Below are 27,966 nucleotides of genomic sequence, written 5' to 3'. Positions count from 1 at the left end.
TGTGCACTACAATAAGCGTAAGGCCCTCTACTCCTGTTTTTTAAAGAAGAGTGATCGCAGCCACAACTGCACCACGTGCTAACGACGGTCTTTATTTATAAAACAACAGCTATACGAAGCGAACGCCAGTAACGAACTACGGCTGAGCTTTGGTGCTCTTGTCTTTCTCCCGGTGCAGTCCGAGGAGGGTGGCGTCCGCTTCCAGCAGCGTCAGGTCCTTCTCGGTGCCCAGAAATCGCGACGACATCTCCATGTCGTTCAGCTGTAGACGCACCTTGGCACCCCGCACGTACTCGCTGCAACGTGGCAGAACGCTCATGTCATGACCAGGGGTATATATATACACAGCGGCATAAGAAAACGGTCGATTGAATGCCGAGATCGTATATCTGCGCAAGCCTTGACTGAGACTTCGTTGAATCAATGCCAAAGCATTACACATGGCTCATGAGGCGGAAAATCCGGCGTCGCCGTGACAAGAGGGCCAAAAAAGGCTGCGATCCCACGACCTTTGGTGGGAGTCGGACCTACCACCTTTCTTGGGAGTCAAGCCCTCGGCCTCTCGTGTTAATTAAGGTGGAGTTAAATTAGGATCTGGGCATGGGCAGGACATGTAATGAGGAGGGAAGATAACCGATGGTCATTAAGGGTTACGGACTGGATTCCAAGGAAAGGGAAGCGTAGCAGGGGGCGGCAGAAAGTTAGGTGGGCGGATGAGATTAAGAAGTTTGCAGGGACAACATGGCCTTAATACATGACCGGGGTAGTTGGAGAAGTATGGGAGAGGCCTTTGCCCTGCAGTGGGCGTGACCAGGCTGATGATGATGATCAAATCAGGATGACTGAAAGAGCATAGGCATCGCGCGGAGGGCGCAATGTTTTCGCATTCACCTACGTATAGGGATAACTTAGTGTCCCTCTCGCTGGCGTTCGAGCACCGGCGAATGAGCAGCCGCAGTTCCGAATAAAAAAAAAAAAAGTAACGACATTTCTTTTTTTATTGCACATGGGAAGTTCTGTTAACGTCCTTCCGCATCCTTAAAATTTAACTGTGACGAGAATAATGCAGCGGAGACTGTACATACATCAATCTGTACGAATCCTGCGCAAAAAATTACGCCCCATTTTTTCTTCCGTTATTCTAACAGAAATCTACAGTAACTGCAAATACGTTATCAGTGCTTTTTGCGGTTACGTTTTTATCACGCTCCATGTTTTTCTCTTCACGAAGTAGACCTTGGGTTATCCAATGGAATTAAAGACTGAGCTACTGGTTCACTCATTTATTGAAAGCTTGCTATGAATACTTGCGTAGTTTCACCGCCTATGTACGGAGGCAGCTACGGCAGCAACCTGTGGAGCTAGGTACAACTAGAGTCCTTCAATACTTTTGTACAAAAAAGCAAAACAACAACAAAAATCAGAGGACTATACAATTTGCGTCAGCAAGAATACCCTCCATTGCGCCATTTAGAGAACACAAGGAAATGTTGCTAAATTTGGCGCCTTCGAAATTATGTTGCGTAGCCCCTCACAGAAACATTGCAGAGAACGGGCCTGAAGGCGAGAGCGATTGGCGCTGCGCAAAAAAAAAAAAAAAAAACATTGGTTCATTCGCAGACTGCGCTCTCGATCAAGAGGCGCATGCTTGCCCGCTTCATCCTCACACACAAGGCCACATGCGTATACGACTCGACAGGCACTGCGTCGAGAAACTATTAGTTCATGTACTTACTTATGCTGCCCTCAGGGCACAAGGGCACTTACAGAAGGGATTGGTGAAACGATAAGTATATCCACAAAGTTCAACCAAATATATGCAAACTATGCAATAACATCAGATTTACCTTTAGCTATACAATAACGTACGTCAGCTAACTGTCTTGGAACCAAAATTTTATCATCTGTGATGAAGGCAATGTGTCCACGGTAGTGGCTCCCTTCCTGCGATGCCCTCACACATGCGGTCACCATCGCCATGCATTTTGGGTGAACAACCGTAATTACATCTTGAAACTGCAAAAGCGCACAAAGACCAGAGCGAAGAGAGTGAACAGGACGAGGCGCCTCGCCCTGTCCACTCTGTTCGTTCTCGTTTCAAGATGCAAGTAAACCAACAAGCCCAGTTATCCATTTTGTTACAGCTATAACTACTCGCAAAAAAATGCAAAATGAGATGCGTTATCTCGCGGAAAGCGTTCGCGTTCGAACTACAAAAACAAATGAGGAGGAGGGGGTAGGATGATGTCACGGGAGATGTGCTTGCTTGGCAGATGGGGTATAGAATAGCACACACACGTAAGAACGTTCTAATCCGACCTGCGCTTTGACTTTTTTCTGACGCTCGCTCGGGCCCGCTTTGTCGTCTGTACACTACGGTGATACATTGAACATCACATTGAGCAGCGTCACGATACAGTCACCTCTTGGGAAACGAAACTGAAACTGGAGAACCGTTCGGGCAAGTTAAGTTTCCTAGCACTGCGATACAACCAAAGCAATGATGTTTGTTGCTAGTGTGTTTAGATCGTCGTGAAGTATGCTGTTTAAGATGCTGCACGGTAGAAGTGTTGCGTTCGGTTTGGAAGAATGTCATCACTGGGTAGTAGTTGTTATCCTCATACATTATGGCTCATCATACCCACAGTGCAGGATTGCCCAACACTATGGCCCAATACGGCCTAATGAATATAGAAGTTAAATTTCACTTGCAAATTTGTGAGAACTGCTAAATTCGATGTGATAGATGAAACACAATGATTGATATAGCATGAATTAAGATGTACTAAAGCTAGTAACGACAAAGGAGGCGTGTGCCGCTCTTCAATCAACCTCTTTCACGCCATCTTGGGTCACAAGGTATGTGCTGCTCGTCACAATGGTTATAATGCTTAATGGTTGTTGTCGTTGATGACCGTTTAGGAAGGCACTGCCGTTTTATGTATATACTGTCGTCGATTATTCCGAGTTACAGTTATACAAATAAAAGCACTGCCCTTAACATCTTAAGATCTCGCCAGAGAGGCCGTGAGAAGATGCTTTTTGCATCAGCTCCGGTGAGTCCTTCCCCCTCCGTCCGCTCTGCCCCCAGCCCTGCCTCCTCTTCGAGGCGTCCACCCTGGCAAGCCCACCCAAAGTCGTAAACTTGAGGAGAGTCTCAGGGTACGGGGAATACGTTGGCGAAGGGAAGCGTCGTTCCATTCTTTCGGCCGAGCGCACGGAGTATCTCAATTCACGACAGAAACAAAAGAACCCGACGAGCACAACAAGGTACACATGTCTCAACAATAACAATTATCAGAACACAAAAAACATATCACCAATTAGACGTCTTTGTAAGTACATCGCTTATCGCATTAACGTCGTCAATCATCTTCAAAGGGTAGTTGCACGGCCATGAATTTTTTTTTTTTCCCACGTAATAAAATGCATATACGGGAATGATCGGCGCAAGCACGTGGATACCCCACGAGGCTGCTCCACACAATATACTACCGAAGGAGAAATATTCCCACTGCGGACCGTAAACGTACGTGACTGAATTTTATGCGTGTTTGCTTGCTACGTCGCCACACACGGTCTTTTTTTTTTTTTAAATTATTGGCCGATATGTAGTCGGTGATAAGTCACACTTTTATGCGCGAATGGCGAAGCGTACAAACAAACCATCCATGAAACAAACATTTGCTCTGCATACAAAACACCGTCAACAACAAACTGCGGTGTGCGGCTCTACTTCACGGTGAAATGTGAATATGCGTTTGCATAATCATAACGAGCTTACATCGAACGCTATCAAACAGGAAACGCTGGGCTAGTTGAAACACTGTGAATCTACGGTAAATAGATGCGACGTAGGAAGAGCATTCCTGAATATCCACACCACACACGAAGGCGTTAACATCGCATATAAATAACGATGGGACGAACGCAACGTTTCAGCGCTTTTTTTTTTCTACGTACCGTCTGTTAAGCGATGATTAACCATGTTGCATGTAACTAATATTTCTACACGATCGATTTCAAACGAGAACCCAGCTTACCCCGAGTTCTTCACAGGCCTTCTGCACACACAGTGGAACTTGCCACCAAAGTCAATGTACAGGTCATCCTCTACTACGTGAAATATCCTGCCGATCACGATCCTGCCCTCGGGGTCACCGAGGTCGATCCATTTAGAGTTTCTTAGAAGAGTTGAGAAGCGCTGAGGCGTTTCAGGTGCGTCCTTAGCCAAAGACAACTCTTGAAACTTCAAGAACGCCTCAGCGAATCCACCTTTCTTCTTCACTGCGGCGTGTTCTGAGCCTTCTGTCTTGACATCGCTGGAATTCTCGCCGGCCGAAGTGCTTTCCCAACGGCGGTTACGTGAAATTGCAGACAAACTTCTCGTGCGGAGCAACGACCTCAGAGCAACCATGTGAGCCATGTGTTCCGCGGTTTTAACTTTGTAGATTGCGTTCAAGATATATTTCAAGTAGCACGTGTATCACCGCACTTTTGCTTTCCTGCACGTTACAAGACACAGTAATTCACTAGTAAACAGGAACGCGTTTGATGAAACAAACTTTACAAGCGCATGTTTACGAGTCCCTTACAGCCGCCATGTCCGATTCCTGACCGGCCGGTGAGCGGCTTGCGATGACTTCTCACCGACTTCTTTTCAAGCAAATGGTTTAGCATTATAGAACGTCACAAATGAAAATTATAAAACATAATTAACGATTATAGAATTGTAGCTTTCTTCTAAAATTGGTTAAGAAGTTTCGTATTCACAAAATACATTTTAGTTAGGCGTCAGAACTGGCGCTGCAAGCGCTGCTGCTGCCAGCGCGTGTTTTTGTAGTTCCCCGCGGGTACTTTCTTCTTAGTTTAGCTTTAGCTCCTTCGTGTCGATGTTTGCAGGAGTTAATCATTTATCACTATCTCAGTGATTATCTCTCCCACCAGCCGAGTTCGCACGTTTGCTGAGCGCCGGCATTGAAAAAAAAACGCACCTGCTGCTTTGATGCTCTGAAGTCGTAGTCGGTTCGCTGTGGCCTGGACATTGTGCTGGTGATTGTGCATCATGGAAAACGCGACGACGAACGCATTGTCGTACTTTATGCTCATCGGCAAGCTGAAGGTGCTCTTTTAATCCTTGTGGAAATATAGCAGTTTCGGCTGAATTACATTACGTTGCTTGGTGCATAAAATGCTGTGCAGCCTTCACGTCGCTGCCGGTACTGTACAGGTGAACGTGTGTCAGTGAAAATGCTTATATTCATGGGCTATGTATCAGTAAAAAATCTTGTCAGCAGCTTTACAGTAGTTTAAACATTGCGTCTGCATAAATAACCAGATATGCTCTTGCGGTTGGATGACTTGGCCAAGCTGCGCCAACCAAGCAAAATCGTAAAAAAAGTGAATATATTTTATTGGATGCAAACAGTAGCTTGGTTTTCTCAGTGCCATCGAGGAAATAATTTAGCTTTCTTGCAAGTTTCTCGTAGAGCGAGTGGGTGGTTCTACTGTTCACTAAAAGTGCAGTGATTGAACAAGGTGACAAAACGTAAACCAGTGTCATCGAGCTGAAGAAATATGTGCTAAAGCTTGCCAAGTGTCGTTGTCTTACTGTCAATACCCGCCAAACACCCAGGGCATCAGGCGGACGGGCTGGGTGTTGAGAGGTGTACCTGACCCTGAACGCATCTCGGGACACATGTACAGAATGTCAATAATGGCCATGATGATTGGAAATGATCCTGAAGCTGGAGTTGACAAGGATAAGTATGCATTCACATTGTCACTAAATGGCATTCTCTGCAGGCATGACTTGTAAAAGCTCATGCTTTAGTCTCGATTATACAGGCAAATGATCATATACATATCTAATGGGCCAGGATTGCTTGGTTTGTGGGACTTGTGTGTGCAGGCTAACTGTTGCTTGAGGCAACAGCTCTGGAAGATGAAACTCAAGCATAACTGCATCTGCAAAGACAGTGCTCTATGTTTTCATTGTAACTATACTTACAAAGCTATTTTACGGCGACAGCATTCTCGCTCACTTTCCGCAAGAGTCGCCTTTAGTGTCTTAAAATCACAATAAAAAAAATGTGCACTTCATCATCGAAGCGAGCTGCTGCAGAGATGTGGACTGGTTTCACATTAAATTTAAGAAGCATGTATGGCTCATGTAAATTGATGCAGTGTTAGGTGTCATACTTTATGTGTCAAAATATGATGTAATTATCACTTAGGTGCCACAGATCTGAACCTACTTGTCACTAGTCAAGCCGAGCGATACATTCCAGCGGCCACAGCGCACCGCTAGCTCGCATGATAAAACCGTAGAGCTTCACACACTGGAGGCACATAGTTAAACAGATATATAAGGTGGATCAAATGAAAACAAAATATCAGGGGGGGGGGGGAGGTATTTATTTTGTAAGAGTCCACTAGGTGGACTTTTACAGAATCCCCCCCTCCCCTGGAGTTGTGAACATCAAGTTGTATGAAGTTGAGTGTCATTATAGAAATACTGAGTGTTCTTTGTTTCAGTTGTTCCACCATGAGATGTGATGTTTGCCAATAAATAGAAGCAGCGTTTTCTGAGCACTGTTCTGTTTTCATTAGATCCACATAACTTGAAATTTTCCACAAGTTGTAGCTGTAATATATAAAGCAGTTATTTCGTATAAAGCTCCACAGATAAAAAACAAGCACACTGGAAAATGCACGAAATCACACTTCTACGACTGCACTACCTGCATAGGTTTTGCAGATTTGCCTGCCAAGAAAGGGAGCATAAGGCTATAGTACCTACAGTCGCCAACAACCTAAGAATGCCAAGACAAATACATTGCTGTCCAACTATAAGAATTTCCATAGATGCATCAGCCAACTGCATTAGCTCTCTTTCGTGTTGCTATGGTGGAGGCAATCATTTAATATTGGCATCCCTTGGGGACTGTTTCGCAGGTGCACAGAGAGCAGATGCATTGCAGTTTTGTGGGTGGAAGCCTGTGCTGAATTCTTTGGCGGTTATCGATCGTACTGCTAGTGTCATTTGCTTATCCCTTTCCTGGCCAACAGTTTCTGTGGGGATCATAATACTTTCAACAAATATGTGGCCATGCAGAAAAAGAAACGCCAAAAGTTATCTTAGGAACCTGAGCATCAGCAACTGTAACTGCATAACTTTTCAAATTTAGTGCTGGAGATAAACGTGGTTCTTCCCAATATTTTCTAAATGTCAATGTGTTGCATCCCGCTTAAGTCGGGCATCTGGGCAGTACCCTTGAAGCATGCTGCCCAAGGCATATCACTTGCCTTGTGCAGCACAAAAATGGTCTTAAAATACTTTGTGGCTGTGCTTAACGCAGTTACGATTGTGAAATAAGGAGTTCAAAGAACCATACATTGCCTCCAAAGCCTCGAGTTGTTGACGATTCACGAGAAAAGAGTTTGATATGTTGCTGAAAAGTGCAATAAGATTTCTTTTTTTAATTCTTGCCCGTCTTTGTCATTTAGATGCATAAAATACAAATTTCTCACTCCAGCAAAAATTCGGACTGGGAAGGGTCATATATGTTTCCAGGTGCACTCTTTATTCTCCGAGGATGATGCCAGTGTTCCTTTTGCAGGTGTATCAGAATGGCCCTAGTTCATGATATGGGGGAGTGTATCGTGGGAGATATCACGCCAACATGCGGAGTCAGCAAGGAAGAGAAGTATAGACGAGAGTCGGTATGATAGTGTGTACAACATCTCCGTTTTGCAGTGCTCATGGTGCCTTGTCGTTGCAGGACGCTATGAACTGTTTGGGAAAGCTAGTTGACAATGTGTCAGCCACTGAGTTCAGAAGTCTCTGGGAGGTGAGTTATAACATCATTTAAGCAGTTACAAGAACAATGGAGAGGATAAACAAAATGTAGACTGCTAAATATGACTAATAATACCAGTTAAATTTATGGCAATAAATATTATGAAAACAAGTCATGCATAGGTGTGAGTAAGTGCTTATGTGTGTCTGCAGTGATCTCGTTTTAAAATTTCAGTCATGCATTGAGTAACATAACATTGTCGTACTACATCTGTGAATGTGGTAGTCTGTAGTACATAATAAAGGCTACACTACCATAGAATTGCTACAAAGCTGCCACCGATTCTTATGCTGTATAATGATGCAGCACCCACTCGCTTAGGTGCTTAGATGTCATTTGTAGTGAACCATGCAAACATGGAATTTTCTTTTTCATGCTTCTTCACTGAAGCAGTTTGAGATTTGAATAGCTTCCCTAATGAGCAAAATAAAAGCCTGACTAATAGATTAATTTTGTATAGTGCAGTTATGTATCCTGATTGAATAAAAGGCCACGGTAAAAAGGCAATAGTATTGCCGTTGGTGCTCATTATAATTAAAAGGCAATTTTTATAGCCAATCGCAAATGCATTTTGTGTAGAGTATCAAATCAGAGTAGCAAAGTGCCCCTGTATCGTTTTATTATTTCTCTTACAAGGAATATGAAGCCCAGAATTCACCAGAGTCCAAGGTTGTCAAGGATCTGGACATGTTTGACATGATCCTGCAGGCCCATGAGTATGAAGTTGAAATGCAGGATCCTGGGAGGCTACAGGAATTCTTCGACAGCACGAATGGTAATTTGCATTTTGTGCCAGTGATGACTCGGGCTACAATTTTGTAGTGATGCCTTTTCTGACTGTGTTCCTCTTCGCGCTTTGTCAGTACTGTCCGCATTATCAATGGGATCAGCTGGCCGTAATCGGTGTATGATAAGAGTGGCACAGAATTGAGCGGAAAGCATTGCTACAAAATTGCGGCCCAGATATGCATACTGCCACATGCCTTATTTTTCTTTGCACTGTTGTTTTGTCTGCAGTACTACCTTTGTTATCACCTTCATTTATAGAAAAACAGGCCTGTCTCGCCATGTTGTAATTTCCTGAGCTATAGCGATCACCGGCAGTCAATCTGCAGCATAAACAGGTGCTGGTTGTAAACTGTGTCATTCAATTTTACAACCACCAACCATGCTGTCACTATCACCACTGTTGGACTGCATTGCTTCCTTATCTGGTGCAAGTTCACCCAATAAAACCTAAATTTCTTCAGCCTGTGTGCACACATCCTCCTGGTGGCATAGTAAATTTGGTTAAACATTTCGTTGAGGAAGTGCATCAGAGATGGGTGCTACAAAATTTAAGATGGCCACTTCCTTTGAGTAGGACATGCAGAGACCTTAAAGAAACCTGCTTGACTTACCTCAAGTTGAGCTTAACAAAAGTTGCTGAAAGATGAGAAAGTAAAAGAACTGCTTTGCATAACAAATGTTCATCCGGTACTCAAATATGCTTGCCAGGTATGGGACCCTCAAAGCTCTAAACTTATAGAAAAGCTTGAATGCGTCCAAAACCGCGCTGCAAGATTTGTTTCTGGTAATTATAACTTCCATAGCAGTATTACACTAGTTAAAAAAGACCTTGGTTGGAAAACACTAGCACACTGCCGATTAACTGCAAAATTAGAACTTTTTTTCCGAATCTACTCTGATCTCACAGGAATAAATAAGAACTTGTACATTTTCCCTCCCCACTTCCTCTCTAAACAATGTGGTCACAAGCTGAAAGTTCTTGAAATGCGCTGTCGTACTGATGCCTACTGTAATTAATTTTTTTTTGCATGCTTCTGCACACTGGAATAGGCTTGGAATAGACACACTGGCATTGGTGAATGTAAAACGTGTTCAGAGTTTCTGTCTTTATTGTCACGCAGTCTGCTGTAGTATAATATCATCCCGTTTTCTTTATGTCATTTGGCTGGCATTGCGCTTCATGCAATAGTGTACCCTTTCCATTTCTGTGTTTCAATTTGGCACCGCAGTTCACTGAAGACTGTTTTGCCGTCGAGATGACTCATCGATGTTATGTATTTTGTTACTTTTACCACCCGTGCTTAGCTGTGTTAAGTTTTTGTCACATGTTCATTATTACTTCAATTTATCCCCCCCTGCAATAATGCCCTTGTGGTGCTGCAGGTACTTGTATAAATAAAACATGTAGTATAGACCACGGGGGGGGGGGGCGGGGGGGAACGAGGATTATTCTGCAAGTGTCCACCTAGTGGACACGTCTGTGTCAGGAGACAGGCGTCCCCAGCCAATCAGAACTTCAGCAACAGACAAAATGGACATGTTCACTAGGTGGACACTTGCAGAATACCCCCCCAGTACTATTTAGTAAACCAGAGGGAAAGAAGCGTTCATTGGGTGCAAAGAAAAAGTTACGCAGATACAATGCACAGGTTGGAATCTGTGTGAAGCGGCTAATTAAATGCTATTAAACTAACTGTAATATGTACAGATGCCCTTATTTGCATCCAATGCAACATGTACTCTCACACAATGTTGGTGCACCACATGGTCAACAAGCTGTGCTGTAATGCAAGGCGTAGCGATGACACAAGGGCGAAGGTGATATTTGATGTCTTTCGTAGGGAAGCATGGTGAGCAGAGGTGTATGCACAGATTTAGGACTATTATGTCCTTTGTGTGACAATGGCATATAATCTGTAAGTTCTGGGAGGATTGGCCAAGAACTGGCACAGGGCAAGTGGCCCAAGAAAGGGGTGGCACAAATATAAGAAATTCAAAGAAGTCACTGAAAATCTTAGGCTATTTCAGTAAGAGGTCTGCATGCTTTAGACACACCTACAAGCTGACATTATACTGACAGGTTGTGGCAATTTATTGTCCGCTTAAGCAGAACAGAGGTGTCCTCACTGGCATTACCTTGTTGGTTAAAATCCATGCTGTGTAAGCTGGTGGTGGCACATATTCAATTGATCAGGGAACAAGTAGCCTTAATATAAGAAAAATTAAAGAAACTGTTAAATATCATGCACTATTCCACTAAGAAGTCTGTGTGCATCAGAGATACTTATGAAACAAGTACAGTTTCCATGTCGTGATATATTGTTTGATTACGCAGAACAAAAGTGCACTGAGTAGCACTACTTTGCCAGTCAACACGCAGTGCTAAGCTAGGCTGATTTGCTGGAGCTGGCATCCAGTGCACATACATGTATGTACACAAATTCATCCAGCGAACTAATGACTGTTGGATTGACCGGCCAACTGAATGATGCAAAACCATTGCAGGGCTAGGCAAAGAAAGTGTCACTTTAAAGCTGCTTTTGTAAATCTAGCTCTGCAATGTGCAAGAACTTTCAACCATTCAATTGTGGTATTTGGCTTTTTAGTGGCAGTTTTTTTTTTTTTTTACAAAGAACATCTGCCCAAAACCTATAAGAAAGCAGTCACAACCTTCAATACCTATATACTGAACAATACTAGTAGCACGTGTTTGTGTCAGTACTACGTATATGTTTTGTGAGCTTCCACTCCGTTGGAGTGCACTTCCAACATTACTATGGCTTTCTTACAGCCTTTCCACATTTAAAAAAATTACTGCTTACAAAAAAAAAAAAAACTCATTTTCCTGTTATAATAATTTGCCAAAATAATTCAGAGCAATTCATATTTTCAAGTTATAACCGTACCGCTAGCATAACCTCAATCAAGGTTAATCTAGTCCTTGTATTACACAGAACAATCACAAGTTTTGTCACCATTCTTCCCTTCATGGTAACTTCATTTTTCAACCCCATAATGTGTCATGTTGCATCAAGGATGTCGGAATCCAATAAGGGAACACTAAAACTTTCACTCAGTATTTTTTTCCCCCCCAGAACATAGCAGTAATGGAACTACCATGCCAGAGACACTGCTGCCATTTCTGACAACAAACTCTTTCAGAGGGCATTAGCTAACATTTTATGGTTGGGAATTATTAGTACATATGTTATGTTGTTTACTTTATTTCATTGTTATGCTTCCCGTTTCACCACTCCCCCTGTAATGTTTCCGGGCCTTGACGGTAATAAATAAATAAGGATTCACTCTACTATATTTGCTCTGCACACCCGTAAGCACTGACCTGCTTAGAGTCGTACCCCACTGTGCTAGACTGGTCATCACTTCATTCTTTTGCGTTGTTTGCAGGAAGGTTCCAACACCGCATTGTCAAGACATGGGTAGAGCAGCTCTACAAGCTCAGGGCCACTCACCTTTCCCAGAAGGCAGCATGAAGAATTCAGCCATGCAACCGTGCACGACAGCCGTAAACCTTATATCAGATGTGATGGGTATATTCAATTAAATTACTGTACACTCTACAAGCGTGACTAAATCTTGACTGTGATAAAACATCCGCTGTACAATGAAACCTCGAAGCTGGCTCTTGTCATGCCGAGAAAATCTTTTCTTGCAAATACTCCCTCTGCGCTTCAAAGTCCATGCCTATGCTTGAAAATTCACTACAAGGCACCTGGAACGAGTAAAGGGAAAATTCAGAAACTTGAGAATGGTGCTGTTGCGAGAGAGAAGAGAGGCATAACTGCAAAAGATGAAAACAGAAAAAAGCTGTTGTTCTTAATCTATCTCAACACTTTTCCCACACTTGTGCGATGTAACATGGAGCAAAGATTTCTCTAAGGCCATCTTGTCATTGAAGTGAACAATCATGTTGGGTTTTGTCATCATGCGAGGTAACAAGGAATACGAGGCACGTGAGTGGGCAGCTGATGACACATCCTTGGAATATCGCATTCAACATGTTTAGACACCTCTGCTATCTGCAAGAATAAAGCCGTGCAGAAGAGATTTTTTCCCACAGATGTAACGTAATTTGAAAAATAACACTGACAGGAAATGTGTCCCATAAGTTTGCATCACGTTCGCTTCTGCTGGTTTGATCTTGCGGCACACACTGAAAAATCTGATTTCGGGACACACACCAACTTCCCTCCATTACTTTATGTGCAAAAATGTTGCTTGTTGCATTTGTCACATATGAAATGCAGAAATAAATTTCATCTTAATTTTATTGAACACCATGATTTTCTTTTCACATCTTGCTCACATGTCAAAGCCTTAACTGAGTAGCAGCTGTTTTGCCGTTAAGAAATTTGTACAAAGCTGACGTTGACACTTGAACTGCGCAATTCAACAAGATGTAGTACTAAGATGACAGAGTCCTAAAGGACACTGGCAACCATGCAAACTAGGAATGTGTAACTGCTGCATTTGTTTGAGTGTGTGCACACTGCAAGTAGAGGTGACAGGACTGATGATTGTGTATAACATATTTTTGGAATGCCTAAACTCCAGATGTTCATGCAACAGCCACAAACACAAATGCATAGCTATCTTGCTACTATATCGAAGCATGCAACCTAGAATTCAGAAATGCTGCATTCGCTCTTGAGTGTGGCCACAGCATCTGCCTTTGAATTTCAGGCCAATTGCGTAGGTCATAAAGATATTCACTTTTCTTAGAATTCAGAAATGCTGCATTCACTCTTGAATGTGACCACAGCATCTGCCTGTCAATTTCAGGCCAAGTGTCTAGGTCATAAAGATATTCACCTTTCTTAGAATTCTGAAATGCTGCACTCACACTTGCGTGTGACCACAGCATCTCCTGTCAATTTCAGGCCAAGTGCCTAGGTCATAAAGATATTCACCTTTCTTAGAATTCGGAAATGCTGCATTCACTCTTGAGTGTGACCACAGCATCTGCCTTTGAATTTCAGGCCAATTGCGTAGGTCATAAAGATATTCACTTTTCTTAGAATTCAGAAATGCTGCATTCACTCTTGAGTGTGACCACAGCATCTGCCTGTCAATTTCAGGCCAAGTGCCTAGGTCATAAAGATATTCACCTTTCTTAGAATTCAGAAATGCTGCATTCACTTGAGTGTGACCACAGCATCTGCCTGTCAATTTCAGGCCAAGTGCCTAGGTCAAAGATATTCACCTTTCTTAGAATTCAGAAATGCTGCATTCACTCTTGAGTGTGACCACAGCATCTGCCTGTCAATTTCAGGCCAAGTGCCTAGGTCAAAGATATTCACCTTTCTTAGAATTCAGAAATGCTGCATTCACTCTTGAGTGTGACCACAGCATCTGCCTGTCAATTTCAGGCCAAGTGCCTAGGTCATAAAGATATTCACCTTTCTTAGAATTCTGAAATGCTGCACTCACACTTGCGTGTGACCACAGCATCTCCTGTCAATTTCAGGCCAAGTGCCTAGGTCATAAAGATATTCACCTTTCTTAGAATTTGGAAATGCTGCATTCACTCTTGAGTGTGACCACAGCATCTGCCTTTGAATTTCAGGCCAATTGCGTAGGTCATAAAGATATTCACTTTTCTTAGAATTCAGAAATGCTGCATTCACTCTTGAGTGTGACCACAGCATCTGCCTGTCAATTTCAGGCCAAGTGCCTAGGTCATAAAGATATTCACCTTTCTTAGAATTCTGAAATGCTGCACTCACACTTGCGTGTGACCACAGCATCTCCTGTCAATTTCAGGCCAAGTGCCTAGGTCATAAAGATATTCACCTTTCTTAGAATTCAGAAATGCTGCATTCACTTGAGTGTGACCACAGCATCTGCCTGTCAATTTCAGGCCAAGTGCCTAGGTCATAAAGATATTCACCTTTCTTAGGATTCAGAAATGCTGCACTCACACTTGAGTGTGACCACAGCATCTGCCTGTCAATTTCAGGCCAAGTGCCTAGGTCATAAAGATATTCACCTTTCTTAGAATTCAGAAATGCTGCATTCACTTGAGTGTGACCACAGCATCTGCCTGTCAATTTCAGGCCAAGTGCCTAGGTCAAAGATATTCACCTTTCTTAGAATTCAGAAATGCTGCATTCACTCTTGAGTGTGACCACAGCATCTGCCTGTCAATTTCAGGCCAAGTGCCTAGGTCAAAGATATTCACCTTTCTTAGAATTCAGAAATGCTGCATTCACTCTTGAGTGTGACCACAGCATCTGCCTGTCAATTTCAGGCCAAGTGCCTAGGTCATAAAGATATTCACCTTTCTTAGAATTCTGAAATGCTGCACTCACACTTGCGTGTGACCACAGCATCTCCTGTCAATTTCAGGCCAAGTGCCTAGGTCATAAAGATATTCACCTTTCTTAGAATTTGGAAATGCTGCATTCACTCTTGAGTGTGACCACAGCATCTGCCTTTGAATTTCAGGCCATTTGCGTAGGTCATAAAGATATTCACTTTTCTTAGAATTCAGAAATGCTGCATTCACTCTTGAGTGTGACCACAGCATCTGCCTGTCAATTTCAGGCCAAGTGCCTAGGTCATAAAGATATTCACCTTTCTTAGAATTCTGAAATGCTGCACTCACACTTGCGTGTGACCACAGCATCTGTCAATTTCAGGCCAAGTGCCTAGGTCATAAAGATATTCACCTTTCTTAGAATTCAGAAATGCTGCATTCACTTGAGTGTGACCACAGCATCTGCCTGTCAATTTCAGGCCAAGTGCCTAGGTCATAAAGATATTCACCTTTCTTAGAATTCAGAAATGCTGCATTCACTTGAGTGTGACCACAGCATCTGCCTGTCAATTTCAGGCCAAGTGCCTAGGTCAAAGATATTCACCTTTCTTAGAATTCAGAAATGCTGCATTCACTCTTGAGTGTGACCACAGCATCTGCCTGTCAATTTCAGGCCAAGTGCCTAGGTCATAAAGATATTCACCTTTCTTAGAATTCGGAAATGCTGCATTCACTCTTGAGTGTGACCACAGCATCTGCCTGTCAATTTCAGGCCAAGTGCCTAAGTCATAAAGATATTCACCTTTCTTGTGGGACCCATGACTTAAATTTCTTGTCCCTAACTGTGCTTTTCGTAAGAGCGCAACACTTGCCTTTTTCCTATCATGTTGCCTCTCTACACAAATACAAAGAAAGCCCTCTAAATGGTTTTTGCTGCAAACTGTCCAAGAAATAGTGTGTACACGTGCTTGGGATGTGGAAGCAGTTGCTTATATTTGAATACAAAAATCAAATGACACATTTCCTTGATGTGAAAATTAAGAATCCTGAGACTTAGTAGTGTAACGTTACTTTATATTACTGTGGCCATGCTTTTATCAACAGAAGTAAAAATGTGTGTGTTAGGGAGGGCGGACAAATACAGCCACCAAGCATCATAAACGCTCTCGCCCCATGTACCACAATGCATCAGCTCAGTTCCCCCTACATCTACCAATGGCACAAGAAGTGCTGGCAGCCATTCATGCTCCGAGTGTTGCATTTGAGTAGCTGAGCATTGTACTTGGCTATATATATAACTGATAAGCCACTCACCTTGATGACAGTGTAGCCCAGTATTTCCAGCTGCCGCAGTTTTGTTGCAATATGTCCAAGCAAGTGATTCTCATTGCTACAGTAGTCTTCATCTCCTAAAAGCATGATGGCCAACCTGGCAAAATTGATGGCGAAAGCGAAGTGTTGAAGGCACCAGCTTTCAGGCTGTCTCGAAGCACCAAGTTATAAAATGAACTTCACACAAGATCACCAATGTGGCATGAAAAATTAGTGCAGAGACAATTAGGCATACTTCATTCGAGTGTTGCAGGATTCATCCCAATTTCAAAGAAGAATCTGTTCACATTAATCACAATTAGCAGCATTCATGCGGTGACACTGACAACTAGACTAATACACTGAAACTTAGCAAACTAGACTCTAATGCTGCTCATACAATCGGGAGTTCTGACTTCAAGCTATAAAGCATGCTGGAAGAGAAAAATAGTGGCAGTTACCTTCTTACTGGTAGACAAGGATTGGCTTTGAAATCGTGCTGGGAAATGAAGCCAAATTCTTTTCCAGCATAGCACTCGAAATCTAAAAATAATACGAAGTACATTTTGATTCTGGCACACAATATTATTCAGTATCACTCAGCAAATTATGAAACCGTACCAATATGGTGGAAGTATGGAGACTGTGTCTTTGGACGTACTAGCCCATCTTCTCCTGCTAGGTCCCTCAATACATCTTCAACCATGCTAAAAAGCTTGTCACACTTTGGGCCACCTGCATACAGAAAAGGTATGTGTGTAGAGAGCCATCCTCTTACAAGCACTATTATCATGAGCTATGTTTTCTTTATGGTGAAGCTTTACCTTCTTACACCCTCCTCCACACAGACAATTCTGAATAACGATTAGCAGTCTCATTTTTTATACTTCCCTCTAGCCAACTTTCTTTCATAGGCTTGATAGGACTTTGTATTTTTTCTATTATATGGCACAATGAAAAACATTAAAATAAACTGCGCTGACCCTGTGCACAGTGGGAATAAGTTTCTCAATGGCTCCCGCCATACTCTCACTACCGAGTTGGTCCTACCATGCAGGTAGAATTGCAAGTGCAGGTGTATGCGCTGAAGTATGAAATGCAACACTTGGTAATTAACATGTCGACATCTCTTGCAAAGACATGATTGATTACAACTCCCAATCAAGATGTTGGAAGAAGTTCTTAATACCGCTAGTCACATATAAACCAGCATGTGCTTCCTCTTGAAACTGCTCCATGCCAATGTCACAGCTGTTCTTCATGCTTTCCCTTAGCTGAGTAGGAGACCCCCTGCTTCGTCCACTCAGGGTGACACTGAGAGCAAACACTGGAGAAAGAGCCAAAAAAGCTAGGTCCACATGCTACACCTGAGCGACTGTAGTACTGTAGTCAACCCAAACCATTGATCGCAATGCCTCCAAAATCAACCAGTGCTACAAACCATATTAAAACCTTTGTGAGGACACATATTGTAATTTGATATCAGCATCGGCCCACCAAGTCGCCACCTTTGATTACACTGTCTCTGAGACCAGCCCTTTCGTTTTTGTACCACCTCTGGGAATGGCCCAGTTTACTATTACACTGTAGCATGATGTCGATTGCGCGCTGCACAAAGAATAGGACACACCACATGGCCACAAAAGAGCCGTGTGCCGCACAACACAGCAAGTAACAGTATCTCAACTGGGAGATCGCTGATCAACAGTTCTGGAGTTCATGACCTGGTGTGCTGCCTGCTTTGTAGACCGGGTGGCCTACTGTTCTACTGGCCTGTTAACCCTGTGCTAGTGGAGAGTTGTGGCCAGTTATTCTAATGGCCAGCTGTCCTGCCCTGCTGCCTCACCTGAGTACCAGTGTGGTGCCAACTGTGCCAAAAGCAGACATTAAGGTTTGAGCACACTTCATTTAGAGGTAGCCTGCAGACCTCAACAACTCTCTGAATAACAACCAGCTTTGTGCACTCAATGGCGACAGTGATGATAACTCTCCAGGCTTGACAGTAGACAAGTACGACAGCGTATGCAATGACACACGCCTGGCTGTTTTGTGCACAGAACTGTAGTTTCATGCTGTTGCGGATGCTTCATTTTTATGTCATGCTGTTGTATGGTTTGAAATGTCTCTCTTAATATAGTCAATGCCATTTGTGCGAGAACCTCGACAGCCATGTTGTCTATTGTAACGATCCTTGGCCCAGCGCCATCGCACACTCTCTCTAGGATGGGGCCACTTTACTCACCGAGACAAATGAAAATGACACATCAAATGCTGCGCAGGTAGGCAAAGAAAGCTTTGCTTTGAATGACTTGACAGGGGCAACGAGAACATCACTACACCATCACGGTTCCCATGCTAGTTGAAGTCGTGGCTTTTTTTTTTTGAGTGGAACTGAATATGCCAGTGAAGTAGTACAACAAGTTAGTAGTAGTAGTTAGTGGTAGACAGCAAGTTAGCCGCAGCTGTTGATTTAGACACAATTACCAGAAAACAGAAGAGGCAGCATAAGGCATGTATGCGATGGTGTTGCAAGAACCTGGTTTTTACATGATACAGTCGAACCCACTTATAACGATACCAGTTTTAACAATATATTGGTTATAACAATGAAAAGCTGCTGCATGGTCAACCCTTGTACGTTTTCTATGGGGAAATAACCTGCTTACTACAATTTCCCCATGCCACATTATCTGTTATAATGATTAAGTCTGGCTGCTGAGTATCCGTGCCGAAAGGTAATGGAATGTGAAATCCTTGAAAAGTAAAAAAAAAAATGCAAGCTGCTGCACGATTGCCCGCCACCCCAACTACTACAACGCGCTTCTCTTCATGAGAGATGGATGCCAGCCTCACGTGTGACTCCCCCGTGGTGCTTCCGCCCCTCCAAACATGAATGGGCTGCACCCATAGCTCTGCACCATGCCACCCTAAGAAACACGAATGGACCATGCCAACTGCACTGACAATGCTGCCGGTGCTGCTCCCAGATTGCTTTCTGGGCCCTCACAGTTGGTCCTGGTTATAACAATTATCGATTATAACAATGGAATTTTCGTGGCACTTGAATATTGTTATAAATGGGTACGACTGTACTGAGACTTAAAGGGGCCCTGAACCACCCCTCAGGCTTGGTGAAATAACATAGTCCGCGGGTAGCACACGCTACTGAGAACATCTCAGCCAATTTTTGCTGTTGTACACGGTGCGTGGAGCTCACAAGTGGATCGCTAAGACACCTTTCTCTCAAATGCTCTCTTTTCAACAGAAGGCCCTGTCCTCACTCTTTACTGGACACTTCATTTTGTCATCGGACGCTTTATTTAGTCATTCCCTTAGACGGCTGCTATTGACCGATAGCTAACATCAAGCTGTAGTCGGCTGCATAGCATAGATAACACTGCTGCCGCAGGGTGCCACCACAGGTCTGCATTACTAAGCGCACTGTGGCTCGCTGAGGACAACCGAGTTTGGCTTATGTTCAGTGCGTCATAGGTACCAAAGGTGGAAGTCATGGCATCTACGTTAACATCCGAAATGAAATTTGAACTGCACGCCATGGTGACACTTAGAAGGCGGAGCGTTGTGGGCACATCCCACTGCACCATAGCCTTCACAGTGCAAGGCATCGAAGAAGGATCGATAGCACAGAGGAGGCCATGTTTGGTTGCCAAAAACTCCGCTTCTGCCGAACACACTGAACTACTTTTTATGGCAAAGTACTTCGTAGATAGCCTATTTGCACTTCAAATGCCTTTCTCCACTTCAATAAAAAGTGGCTCAGGGCCCCTTTAAAACAGTCGGCATGAACTACATTGAAATAAGCAGACTGGCTGATGTCACACTCACAAGAACTGCGTTCGATTGCTGAAGGAGGTGCAGACCACATCCAAGGAACATCGAGTTCAGGGCATTGGAGCTCAACACACCGGTTGCATTCAAACAACATTCGGTCAACGTTGTCCTTCATTTCTGGACGCTCTGCAATACAAAGACCAATAGACAAGCCCTCAAGACATGCTGCAGATTCCTTGATTAAATGCATCATCAGAAGAGAAAGAATAAGACACCAGCAAAAGATGAGGCATTATTCGCAGCAATGTTTTTTATTTCTGTTTCTGATGCTTCCAAAAATGGAGCTGTTCTTTTGAGATTATTATCATCATCCTCATCAATGTGCTGAAGTAAACCCGAACAGTCTTAACAGCTCAGAGCAAGAATCTGTTAAGCCTTGCCCAATGCATAAATGAACTCCGGAGAGTGATAGCTGGCTACAGAACTCTTATGAACAGCTCTCACACACATGTTCAGCTCTCAGTGCTTTACACTGGGCATCTTTGGCTAACATGAAAACTTTTCGTGGAGCCACGATAAGAGCATTGATGATCACAGTGATCATATCTGCTACAAGAAGTCTGAGCATAAGACATAGTCAAAAGAAAGCCTGTTACCCGGTAAGTATACAAAACCATGGATTATGTTGGGTTCTAAATGTAGAGCCCTGCCTATGTGACTAAAGTATAACAGGCGATGCTCTTCATTGTTTGAAAGTAATTCAAATTAACAAGCTAGAAAGTGCAAAAATAAGTAGCAAATAACAGAGAAAAAGAAGTATAATAAGGTGGGAAACCAGGCCATTCCATAGGCAGCAACAAATGACACAGGTGATGAAGATATTTAGCTAAAGGACTGCAAAGAAAAGAAAGCTCTGTAGTCACATTTTGCAATACAAAGACCCTGCTTGCACTAATACGAAAATCTGGATTCCAGGATAGTCGGCTTCTAAAGGCAACACTAATTACAAGTTGTATGTGGTCATCATAGATAAAAATATTCACTCTTTGCACTTCAATCTCTCTTGCGCCTCTACTTGGTGATGCAGGCTGTGACTAAAACTTGTGGAGTTATCACTTAAGAACAGTGCATACAATAGTCATGAACATACCATTTATGAAGCTGTCCAGCTTCTGCAGATAGCTGATGCTGAAAATCTTGCGGACTAATCGCTCCGCAAAGCAGTCCAAGTGCAAGAGGCTGTGAGAAAAACGAAGTACGTCCATGACGTGCAACTCGCCCATTTCTGCAATTTCGACTAGGTGGTTGGCGTACAGGTTTCCAAGTTCTTCGAAGCACTGTGGCCTGTAGTTCACCTTTAGTTTGAAGAGAAAGGGTGAGAAAAAAAATTACAATGTTACCACAGAAATTTCAACACAAAGATGTCTATTATAAGGTCTCAAGCAAGCACATTACATTTATGCAGTTCAATGTTTCTTTAAAATAGGCGACCTTTCTTAGCAAACCCTGCCAGACTTTGCTGACCATCATTTTCATCGACTCTGCGCTACCCTCACTTTGCGTTTCTGTAGTTTCATTATCGCATAGTGCTGTGCTGGTTTTGCTGGCTCGCGAAACTTGCACAAATTGCGAGTAGCAGAGAATTCAACTTGATGTGATGTCGCAGATGCCCGAATGGTCTACGCCACTTTACCAAAAATCAGCTGCAGCAGCGAATCCACCACTCTGGATGGATGGATGGATGGATGGATGTTATGAGCGTCCCCTTTGTAACGGGGCAGTGGGTTGCGCCACCAAGCTCTTGCTATTATACTGCCTAATGCCCCAACTAGGCTAAAAAAGAAAATAAAAAGAAGGAAAAGAAACCCCGCGATGAATTCCCACAGCCAAATTTTCTGACCCCCTATTGTGAACCTTGTTTTTGCACGTCTCTGTTTTTTATTGTTTCCCCACTTTTCTTCCAACAATCTTCCAATCGCCTCTTACTAATTTCTATTGCTCTTACTAATCTCTATAGACGGTACAGTCATCTGTCGGGAGTTGTTTTACTCACCGACTAGGGGTGTATGCAATGTCACCCCTCCCCCGGCTGGGCGGCGGCAGATTTGAATTTTGAGAAAGGTATTTGGACCCTTCAGATGCAATTTTCTCGTAAACAAAGTCTTTGCTTGGCACGAAGCAAGCGTTGGGAGGTTTCTGGAATGGTATTTGAACAGTACACGCCGACTTTGTATTTGCCTTTAGCGTCCCTTTAAGACTACAGTGTAGTTTTCTTCTGTGCTGTCTGGTTGACAACAGTATGTCTTGGTGTATGTGTACACGTAACATTGCATCTTGACCAAACTAGTCTCTTGTGGGCAGCCATCACATTTGTCACACCAGGCCCAAAAATTAAACTTGTCGTGGCTTTATAGTGACAGAAGCATCAGAGGAGCTTCACATCATGACCAAGTGACTGCTTTAGTAATACACATACCACATTTTTGCACATATAACACACACACAGTTCATATCTTGGATTCCCAACTACAGCCTCCTAAACAGGGAAAAAATGGAATAATAATGGGCATAAATAACTGCACGTAACAAGCCTCAACACAACCCTGCACAAGTATCCGCACAAAGCAGCACTCAGTGAACCAAGAACAATTTTACCAGAGTTCTGTATTACAGGACCCTGATTTTACTTTGTATAGAATACGCCAATATGAAAGGGAACACAAGATTTGCATTCAAAGTTCATAATTTTTCTTGCTTTTGCACTGAAATTAGAATAGTGACATGCAGCATATTTTTAATTCCAAGATGTTGCAGGCAGCAGAAAGCAAGGCTTCATGTCACACGCCTGTCCAAATCATTACTTGAAAGCATATTAGGTGTTGTCATTCATACTGGTGCACATAGCTGTCAAAGCTTTAAAGTGTGGTGCAACTTCAGGGCAATGCACATTGCGTTTGCGAGCAAAGTCAGTTTTAAATGTAGCTTCACAGCAATGCTCTTCAAAACGTTGTGAAGCTGCACTTGAAGGCAAAACTCACATAATATCAGTGTTCTATCTTTGTATGTTAATGAACTTCCAGCGACAAACTTGTCCCATGCTGTACTCTCCCATCAGCATTCACCATTTTTAAATGTCATCTGCATAAATGCACGCAATGAACGTGGACAGGAGAATTTTCAAACGATAGCCACAGCCAGACAAGATGACGTTTTAAAATGGAAGTTTGCAGGAACTGAGCGGACCTTGTATACACATTGGTGAGCAGCCCGAATGAGCCTAGCAAAACCTTAAAAGTTAATATTCATTACCATAGACGTAATGAACCTAGCTAGATCTTCTGGGTGCCTTAGCAACTGGCAGATAGCCTACTTGAAGTCTCTGACAGTCTTCATGTAAGCATTTACAGATTTGAGAAATCACTATGAAGACTGCAGCTTCAGCTAAAGATTGTATTTAGAAACCCCCTTGGCTGATGCCATTCTTGATGTGTGCCTACTAACAGTTCACATAGATTAGCAAGAGGGCCTCTTTTTTCCCCTCTGCTTGTGTTGGTTGCAAGTGTGAAAATACACAGTGTATGCAGGTTTGACAGAAATATAAACAAACAAACCTTGGCACAGGCTGCAGTGAACTTCATTGCAAGGTGTACTTTGAGGCTCTTCTTCAGCGCGGACTCGCACAAAACCTCAAGGGTCGCAGGCACGTACAAATGGTGTCCCAGTATGCACTGGAGCACCTGCCGGAAAGTAGAGTTGTTGAGGACTGGGGTACTAGCCTCCAAAATATCTGCCCAGAGCCGAGCATCTGCCTTGGAAATCTGCCACCGCTGCTGCCTGCTGCCACCGGTTGGGAAGAACTTCATCATCAGGCTTGAGGCAATGTGGAAGTTTGGAATCTCCTGGTGTCTTTCAATAACACTCTTGTACCAGACGTGCGGGAGGTCGCGCTCCTATCATGAGCAATTACCGAAAGGAAACGAGATATGTGATAACGGTTAGTGCCAGACAAAGTTCAAGACACCTAAATGACTACAGCAAAGTTCTCCCTACGAAAAGTTTTCTATAACACATTTCACATTTGGCATGCACTGTGGCAGTAACAGAAGCAGTCCGGTCATAGAAATCCCACTCCACAAATTTCACAGTGCAGTTGTTTTTGGTCTGGGACACTTCCTACAGAATAACTACTTCAGGCATTAGATCAACAACTTGTGGACATCAGGTTAAGCCAACTCGCATATTAATTGTGTACCTCAGTGCTTCCAGTAGGCAACATATTATGTTTTGGTCATGAGCGCAAGCTTTGCCACCGCTTGGTCACCTCCTATGCTGCTACTCATAGTGAGGGCCAACATAGGAGCACAGCAGCCAAATGAGTGAGCCAGTGCAAGTTTCAGAACCTCGGAATGTCCTGCTCCCACGTACCCCTTTTTTGCATTGTGACGACACGACATAGTAGAAACGAGTGAGACTGGCTGTGGAAAAGCTGCTGTATTAAATTTTTTAGTGTACTGTAAGCTTGCCAGTAATCTTTATAGAGGCTAGAGGTCTAGGATTCCTACTTAACGAGAAAATTGAACAGTTGAAAATTTTATATCAGTATGCCTTTAAACAACCACATGCTCAAACAAGAACAACAGCATCAATAAAAGATAATATCAAGACAGTACACCATACCAATGAAGGTGGAGCTTTTTGAAAAGAAAGGCAAGAGCAAAGATTGTGAGCCACATTGCAGAACAAGTGACGGGCTAGCAGGATATCGTTGGGGATACTCACATATGAAAACTCGTCTTGAAAACTCTGATTGTAAAAGAAGAAGAAGAATTGCAAAGGTGACAGCTGTGTCTTGATACGCTCCATGGTCTCCAGTGCACACTCTTTCGACCTTGTGCTGCCAAACCTGAAGAGAAAACCGCAGCACACTGTTGCCTTGTCAGGGTTTAGTGCAAACTGGCCGTGCTTCAACTCTTGTACCAAGCACCTCTGAGGGAGAGGAAAAAAAAAAAGTAATCTAGATGGCAACTTTTCCACATATTTATATAGCTAAACCTCGATATAATGAATTACCATATATAACGAAGTAAAGTTTGGTTGTCCATGGTTTAGTTCAATAGAAATTCAACTGCTGTAACAAATGTGAAAAGGTGAGATATGAAAGAATATTTGTTACAGCAAAGCAAATATTTGCTTGCAGCTCAAAATATGCATTCTTGTTGCAAACATGTCAAATACTCGGCAAGAGCAACTCGAAAAAACACATTGCACAGGTCCTACGTAGGCATGCTCACTCCCGAGTACACTGACTTATGCTGGCTCCACTATGATTTCACAGGTGAGATAAAGCATCAGTGACGAAGGGAGTGAGTGAATGCGAGTATGAACAGGAGTGAGTGCCGGTTAATGCGAGTATGAACAAATCAGTGATGGTAATTTCGAGAGGACATATGCGAGTGACTGTTGCTGAGTGTCATTGGAAGTGAGTATGTATGTGAGAGAGTGCGGATGCAATGATGAGCTTAAGTGGGTGCTGTTAAGTTTGCACAGAAATGACTATGAATTCAAGTGAGTGCTCGTGTGTATAAGTAGGTGCAAGTAGGAATGTGAGTGCACAAGAGTGCGAGTGTGTACATAGCCTCAAAACATATTGGTGAGTGAACATGAGCAAGTATCGGCTTATTTTGCCGACCTATATTATTCTAGTTGCGTATGTATGCCTTCACCAGTGACTTGTCTTGGCTGGATTGCCGTCAACAAGCCAGTCTGCAAATCTCATGTGATCCCATTGTTCGCATATTAACAACATATTAAGGCATGCTTGTAAATTTAGTGCTGCTCATGTTTCCATGCGTGCACTCGGCAAGCTACCAACAAGCATAGTGTTTTTGTAACGGTCACCGTATTTCTGAGGCCTCCAATGGCAGCCTTGGGCACCATAAATCTCAAAAGTGCCTAACACCATTGGTGACTGTCACACGGCAATGTCATGAGAAGCAGAGTGATTCGTTAGCAGAGTGAGTTGCCAAAAATAATAAATCTGCACTAGACATTAGTATACCCACTTTCCTGTATACAAAATACCTCGGGCATGCAGTGGTTGTTTACAAGGTTCACGAGTTAACTCAACAAAAGTGGTAATAAGCAATTTATGGTAATGATGTGCGTGTCCCTACACCAATGAATGGTCGTAATGCATTGGCTGGATCAGGGAGGTGATGCTACTGCACCCTCGCATAGTGTGCTATGGATTGGCAAGGTACCTCAAGCACTTCTCTTGCGTGTCTCGATATCAGGAAAGTCATGTTGTAAAGGCTGACGAGTGCACTGAGCACAGAAACAGTGTTAAGAATGTCGGGGAGCTTTTCCATCCACCGTTTCGCAAACAAGTTCATCAGTTCTTTGCTTCTGCACTCCTTCAGGAATTTGCTGCTAGCCAAGTGTTTGATCAGAAGGACATCTACGTCTGGCATGTGTATTGCCAAAAGTCCGGTGAACTCTTCTCGGTGACCGTCACTCCATCCAACATCATCAAAGATGCTTATCAAATCAACTACGTCTGTTGTCCGCAATAGACCTTCGCTTTTACGATGCATGGCTACTTCTTTCGCTTTTTCAAAGAGCGAAGGAGCTTCCAAATGACGTAGCTTGCACAATCGCAACAGCTTTGAAAGCTCGCTCATTGAAAGCTTGGCACAGTTCAGCAAGCAGTGGTCGAGAAATGGCTTCAGTTTCTGCGCGTCACCCGACGAGAACCGGACCGCCGCCTCTAGGACCAGGAGCGAATCGGACGGCGAAACGTTGTCTCGGAAGGAGGAGAGCATAGCAGTCAATTTATCGAGTACAAAGTCCACGTATTCGCAGGAAAAGAAATACGCAACGTGACACAATATTGCCGCTACGCTCCTGTAAGAATCGTACGTGAATGGGATCGTGTCGAACGTCCGCTGGACAAGCGAGCACACGAGACCGCTGAGGACGAATCCGTTACGTTTCAGGAAGTTGGACGCTTCGGCCAGCCTGACAAGCCCCACTAGATCAAACGCTTCACGCTCCACGATGCAACGTTCTTGTAGTTTCACGAGTACGTCGTGGTATTTCGGAACGCACAGCTTGAGCAGAGCGTCCAGGAGATGGACTGCCTCCTCAGAAGTGAAACACTCCATGTTCTTCTCTATTTCATCTAGAAGGACGGCAAATGACGGGTGGTGATGGAGGGACAGAAACATGTCAACAGTGTCCGAGTTAGCAGCCGCTTGGACGCGCATTGTGACTTTGCTATCACGGTAAGCCCACTGAAAACTGCTCAGTATGCGGTATTGAATCCTCACAAGCGCCTCGGCAGAGGCGACAAGATCTTGCGGCTTCTTGGGCTTCGAATCCTCCCCAGCAAAGACAAGGTGCAACACCTCATCCACGGACCGGCACGCATGGAAGCGCTTCTTGAATTCGTCCCGGTGTACTCCTGCTGGTTCAAGCACGTAATCTTTGTAGCTAAGCGATGACGAACCTGCTTTATCATCTTCAATCAGGCCTTTCGCCTGCGATAAGGTTCGGCAGTAGGAAGTCCTTAGAGCACCCGCCGACAGCCGGCAGAGCAGACGTCTCGCGAAGACAACGCTGGAGGTTACATTCAGCCTAGCGTAGTACATGGCTGGCGTGCTCGCGTTGGCAGGCTGCGTTAGGCGAAAACATCAAAGGACTCTTACAAAAGTATTTATATTTTCTTCGCATTACATGACACGCGCGCGAGGACTCGCACTAGGACAAATACCACACACTAAACTTCGTTTTGCACAACATTCGCACTTATGACAGGGTCCATGTTGAAGGGGGCCGCAAAACCTGCGCGTGCACGCAAAGAAACAATTTAAACACGTGTAGTATAAATTGTACAAATAAATTTGAATACTAAATTATTTATATTTACTAAAC

The 27,966-nt window shown here is 43.5% G+C and overlaps 3 protein-coding genes across 3 annotated transcripts; 1 reads left to right on the top strand and 2 right to left on the bottom strand.

Moving 5' to 3' along the window:
- Positions 1 to 67: 67 nt before the first annotated feature.
- On the bottom strand, positions 68 to 4,623 carry mRpS28 (mitochondrial ribosomal protein S28). The gene is made up of 2 exons (XM_075695756.1): positions 4,044 to 4,623; positions 68 to 296 (listed from the first exon to the last, which is right to left on the bottom strand). Exons 1-2 carry the CDS (start codon positions 4,424 to 4,426, stop codon positions 137 to 139), a joined length of 543 nt encoding a protein of 180 aa, XP_075551871.1. The 5' UTR covers positions 4,427 to 4,623; the 3' UTR covers positions 68 to 136.
- A 209-nt stretch (positions 4,624 to 4,832) lies between these two features.
- Positions 4,833 to 12,945, top strand: LOC142585193 (5'-deoxynucleotidase HDDC2). The gene is made up of 6 exons (XM_075695755.1): positions 4,833 to 5,122; positions 5,636 to 5,766; positions 7,623 to 7,725; positions 7,785 to 7,853; positions 8,499 to 8,637; positions 12,060 to 12,945. The coding sequence occupies exons 1-6, from the start codon at positions 5,066 to 5,068 to the stop codon at positions 12,143 to 12,145; spliced, it is 585 nt and encodes a 194-aa protein (XP_075551870.1). The 5' UTR covers positions 4,833 to 5,065; the 3' UTR covers positions 12,146 to 12,945.
- Positions 12,241 to 27,863, bottom strand: LOC142585192 (uncharacterized). The gene is made up of 9 exons (XM_075695754.1): positions 26,295 to 27,863; positions 24,814 to 25,020; positions 23,646 to 23,984; positions 21,185 to 21,389; positions 20,089 to 20,220; positions 16,864 to 16,977; positions 16,704 to 16,785; positions 16,246 to 16,360; positions 12,241 to 12,384 (listed from the first exon to the last, which is right to left on the bottom strand). The coding sequence occupies exons 1-9, from the start codon at positions 27,681 to 27,683 to the stop codon at positions 12,301 to 12,303; spliced, it is 2,667 nt and encodes an 888-aa protein (XP_075551869.1). The 5' UTR covers positions 27,684 to 27,863; the 3' UTR covers positions 12,241 to 12,300.
- Between the last annotated feature and the right edge of the window lie 103 nt (positions 27,864 to 27,966).

This window comes from Dermacentor variabilis, chromosome 6, assembly GCF_050947875.1.
Source record: "Dermacentor variabilis isolate Ectoservices chromosome 6, ASM5094787v1, whole genome shotgun sequence".
Classification (NCBI taxonomy): domain Eukaryota; kingdom Metazoa; phylum Arthropoda; class Arachnida; order Ixodida; family Ixodidae; genus Dermacentor; species Dermacentor variabilis.
This window is presented reverse-complemented; position numbering and strand designations above follow the sequence as displayed.

Bases quoted from the DNA above. Each gene is read 5' to 3' on its own strand.
- mRpS28 (XM_075695756.1), bottom strand. From the start codon at position 4,426: ATGGCTCACATGGTTGCTCTGAGGTCGTTGCTCCGCACGAGAAGTTTG. The intron at 297-4,043 runs GTAAGCTGGGTT...GCCACGTTGCAG, and splicing joins AGGCCTGTGAAGAACTCGGG to CGAGTACGTGCGGGGTGCCA.
- LOC142585193 (XM_075695755.1), top strand. From the start codon at position 5,066: ATGGAAAACGCGACGACGAACGCATTGTCGTACTTTATGCTCATCGGC. The intron at 5,123-5,635 runs GTGCTCTTTTAA...CCAAACACCCAG, and splicing joins TGCTCATCGGCAAGCTGAAG to GGCATCAGGCGGACGGGCTG. The intron at 5,767-7,622 runs GTATGCATTCAC...TTCCTTTTGCAG, and splicing joins GCTGGAGTTGACAAGGATAA to GTGTATCAGAATGGCCCTAG.
- LOC142585192 (XM_075695754.1), bottom strand. From the start codon at position 27,683: ATGTACTACGCTAGGCTGAATGTAACCTCCAGCGTTGTCTTCGCGAGA. The intron at 16,978-20,088 runs GTGAGTGTGACA...TTCTGTATGCAG, and splicing joins AGCAATCGAACGCAGTTCTT to GTGGCCCAAAGTGTGACAAG. The intron at 16,361-16,703 runs GTAACTGCCACT...CAATTTTGCCAG, and splicing joins CCTTGTCTACCAGTAAGAAG to GTTGGCCATCATGCTTTTAG.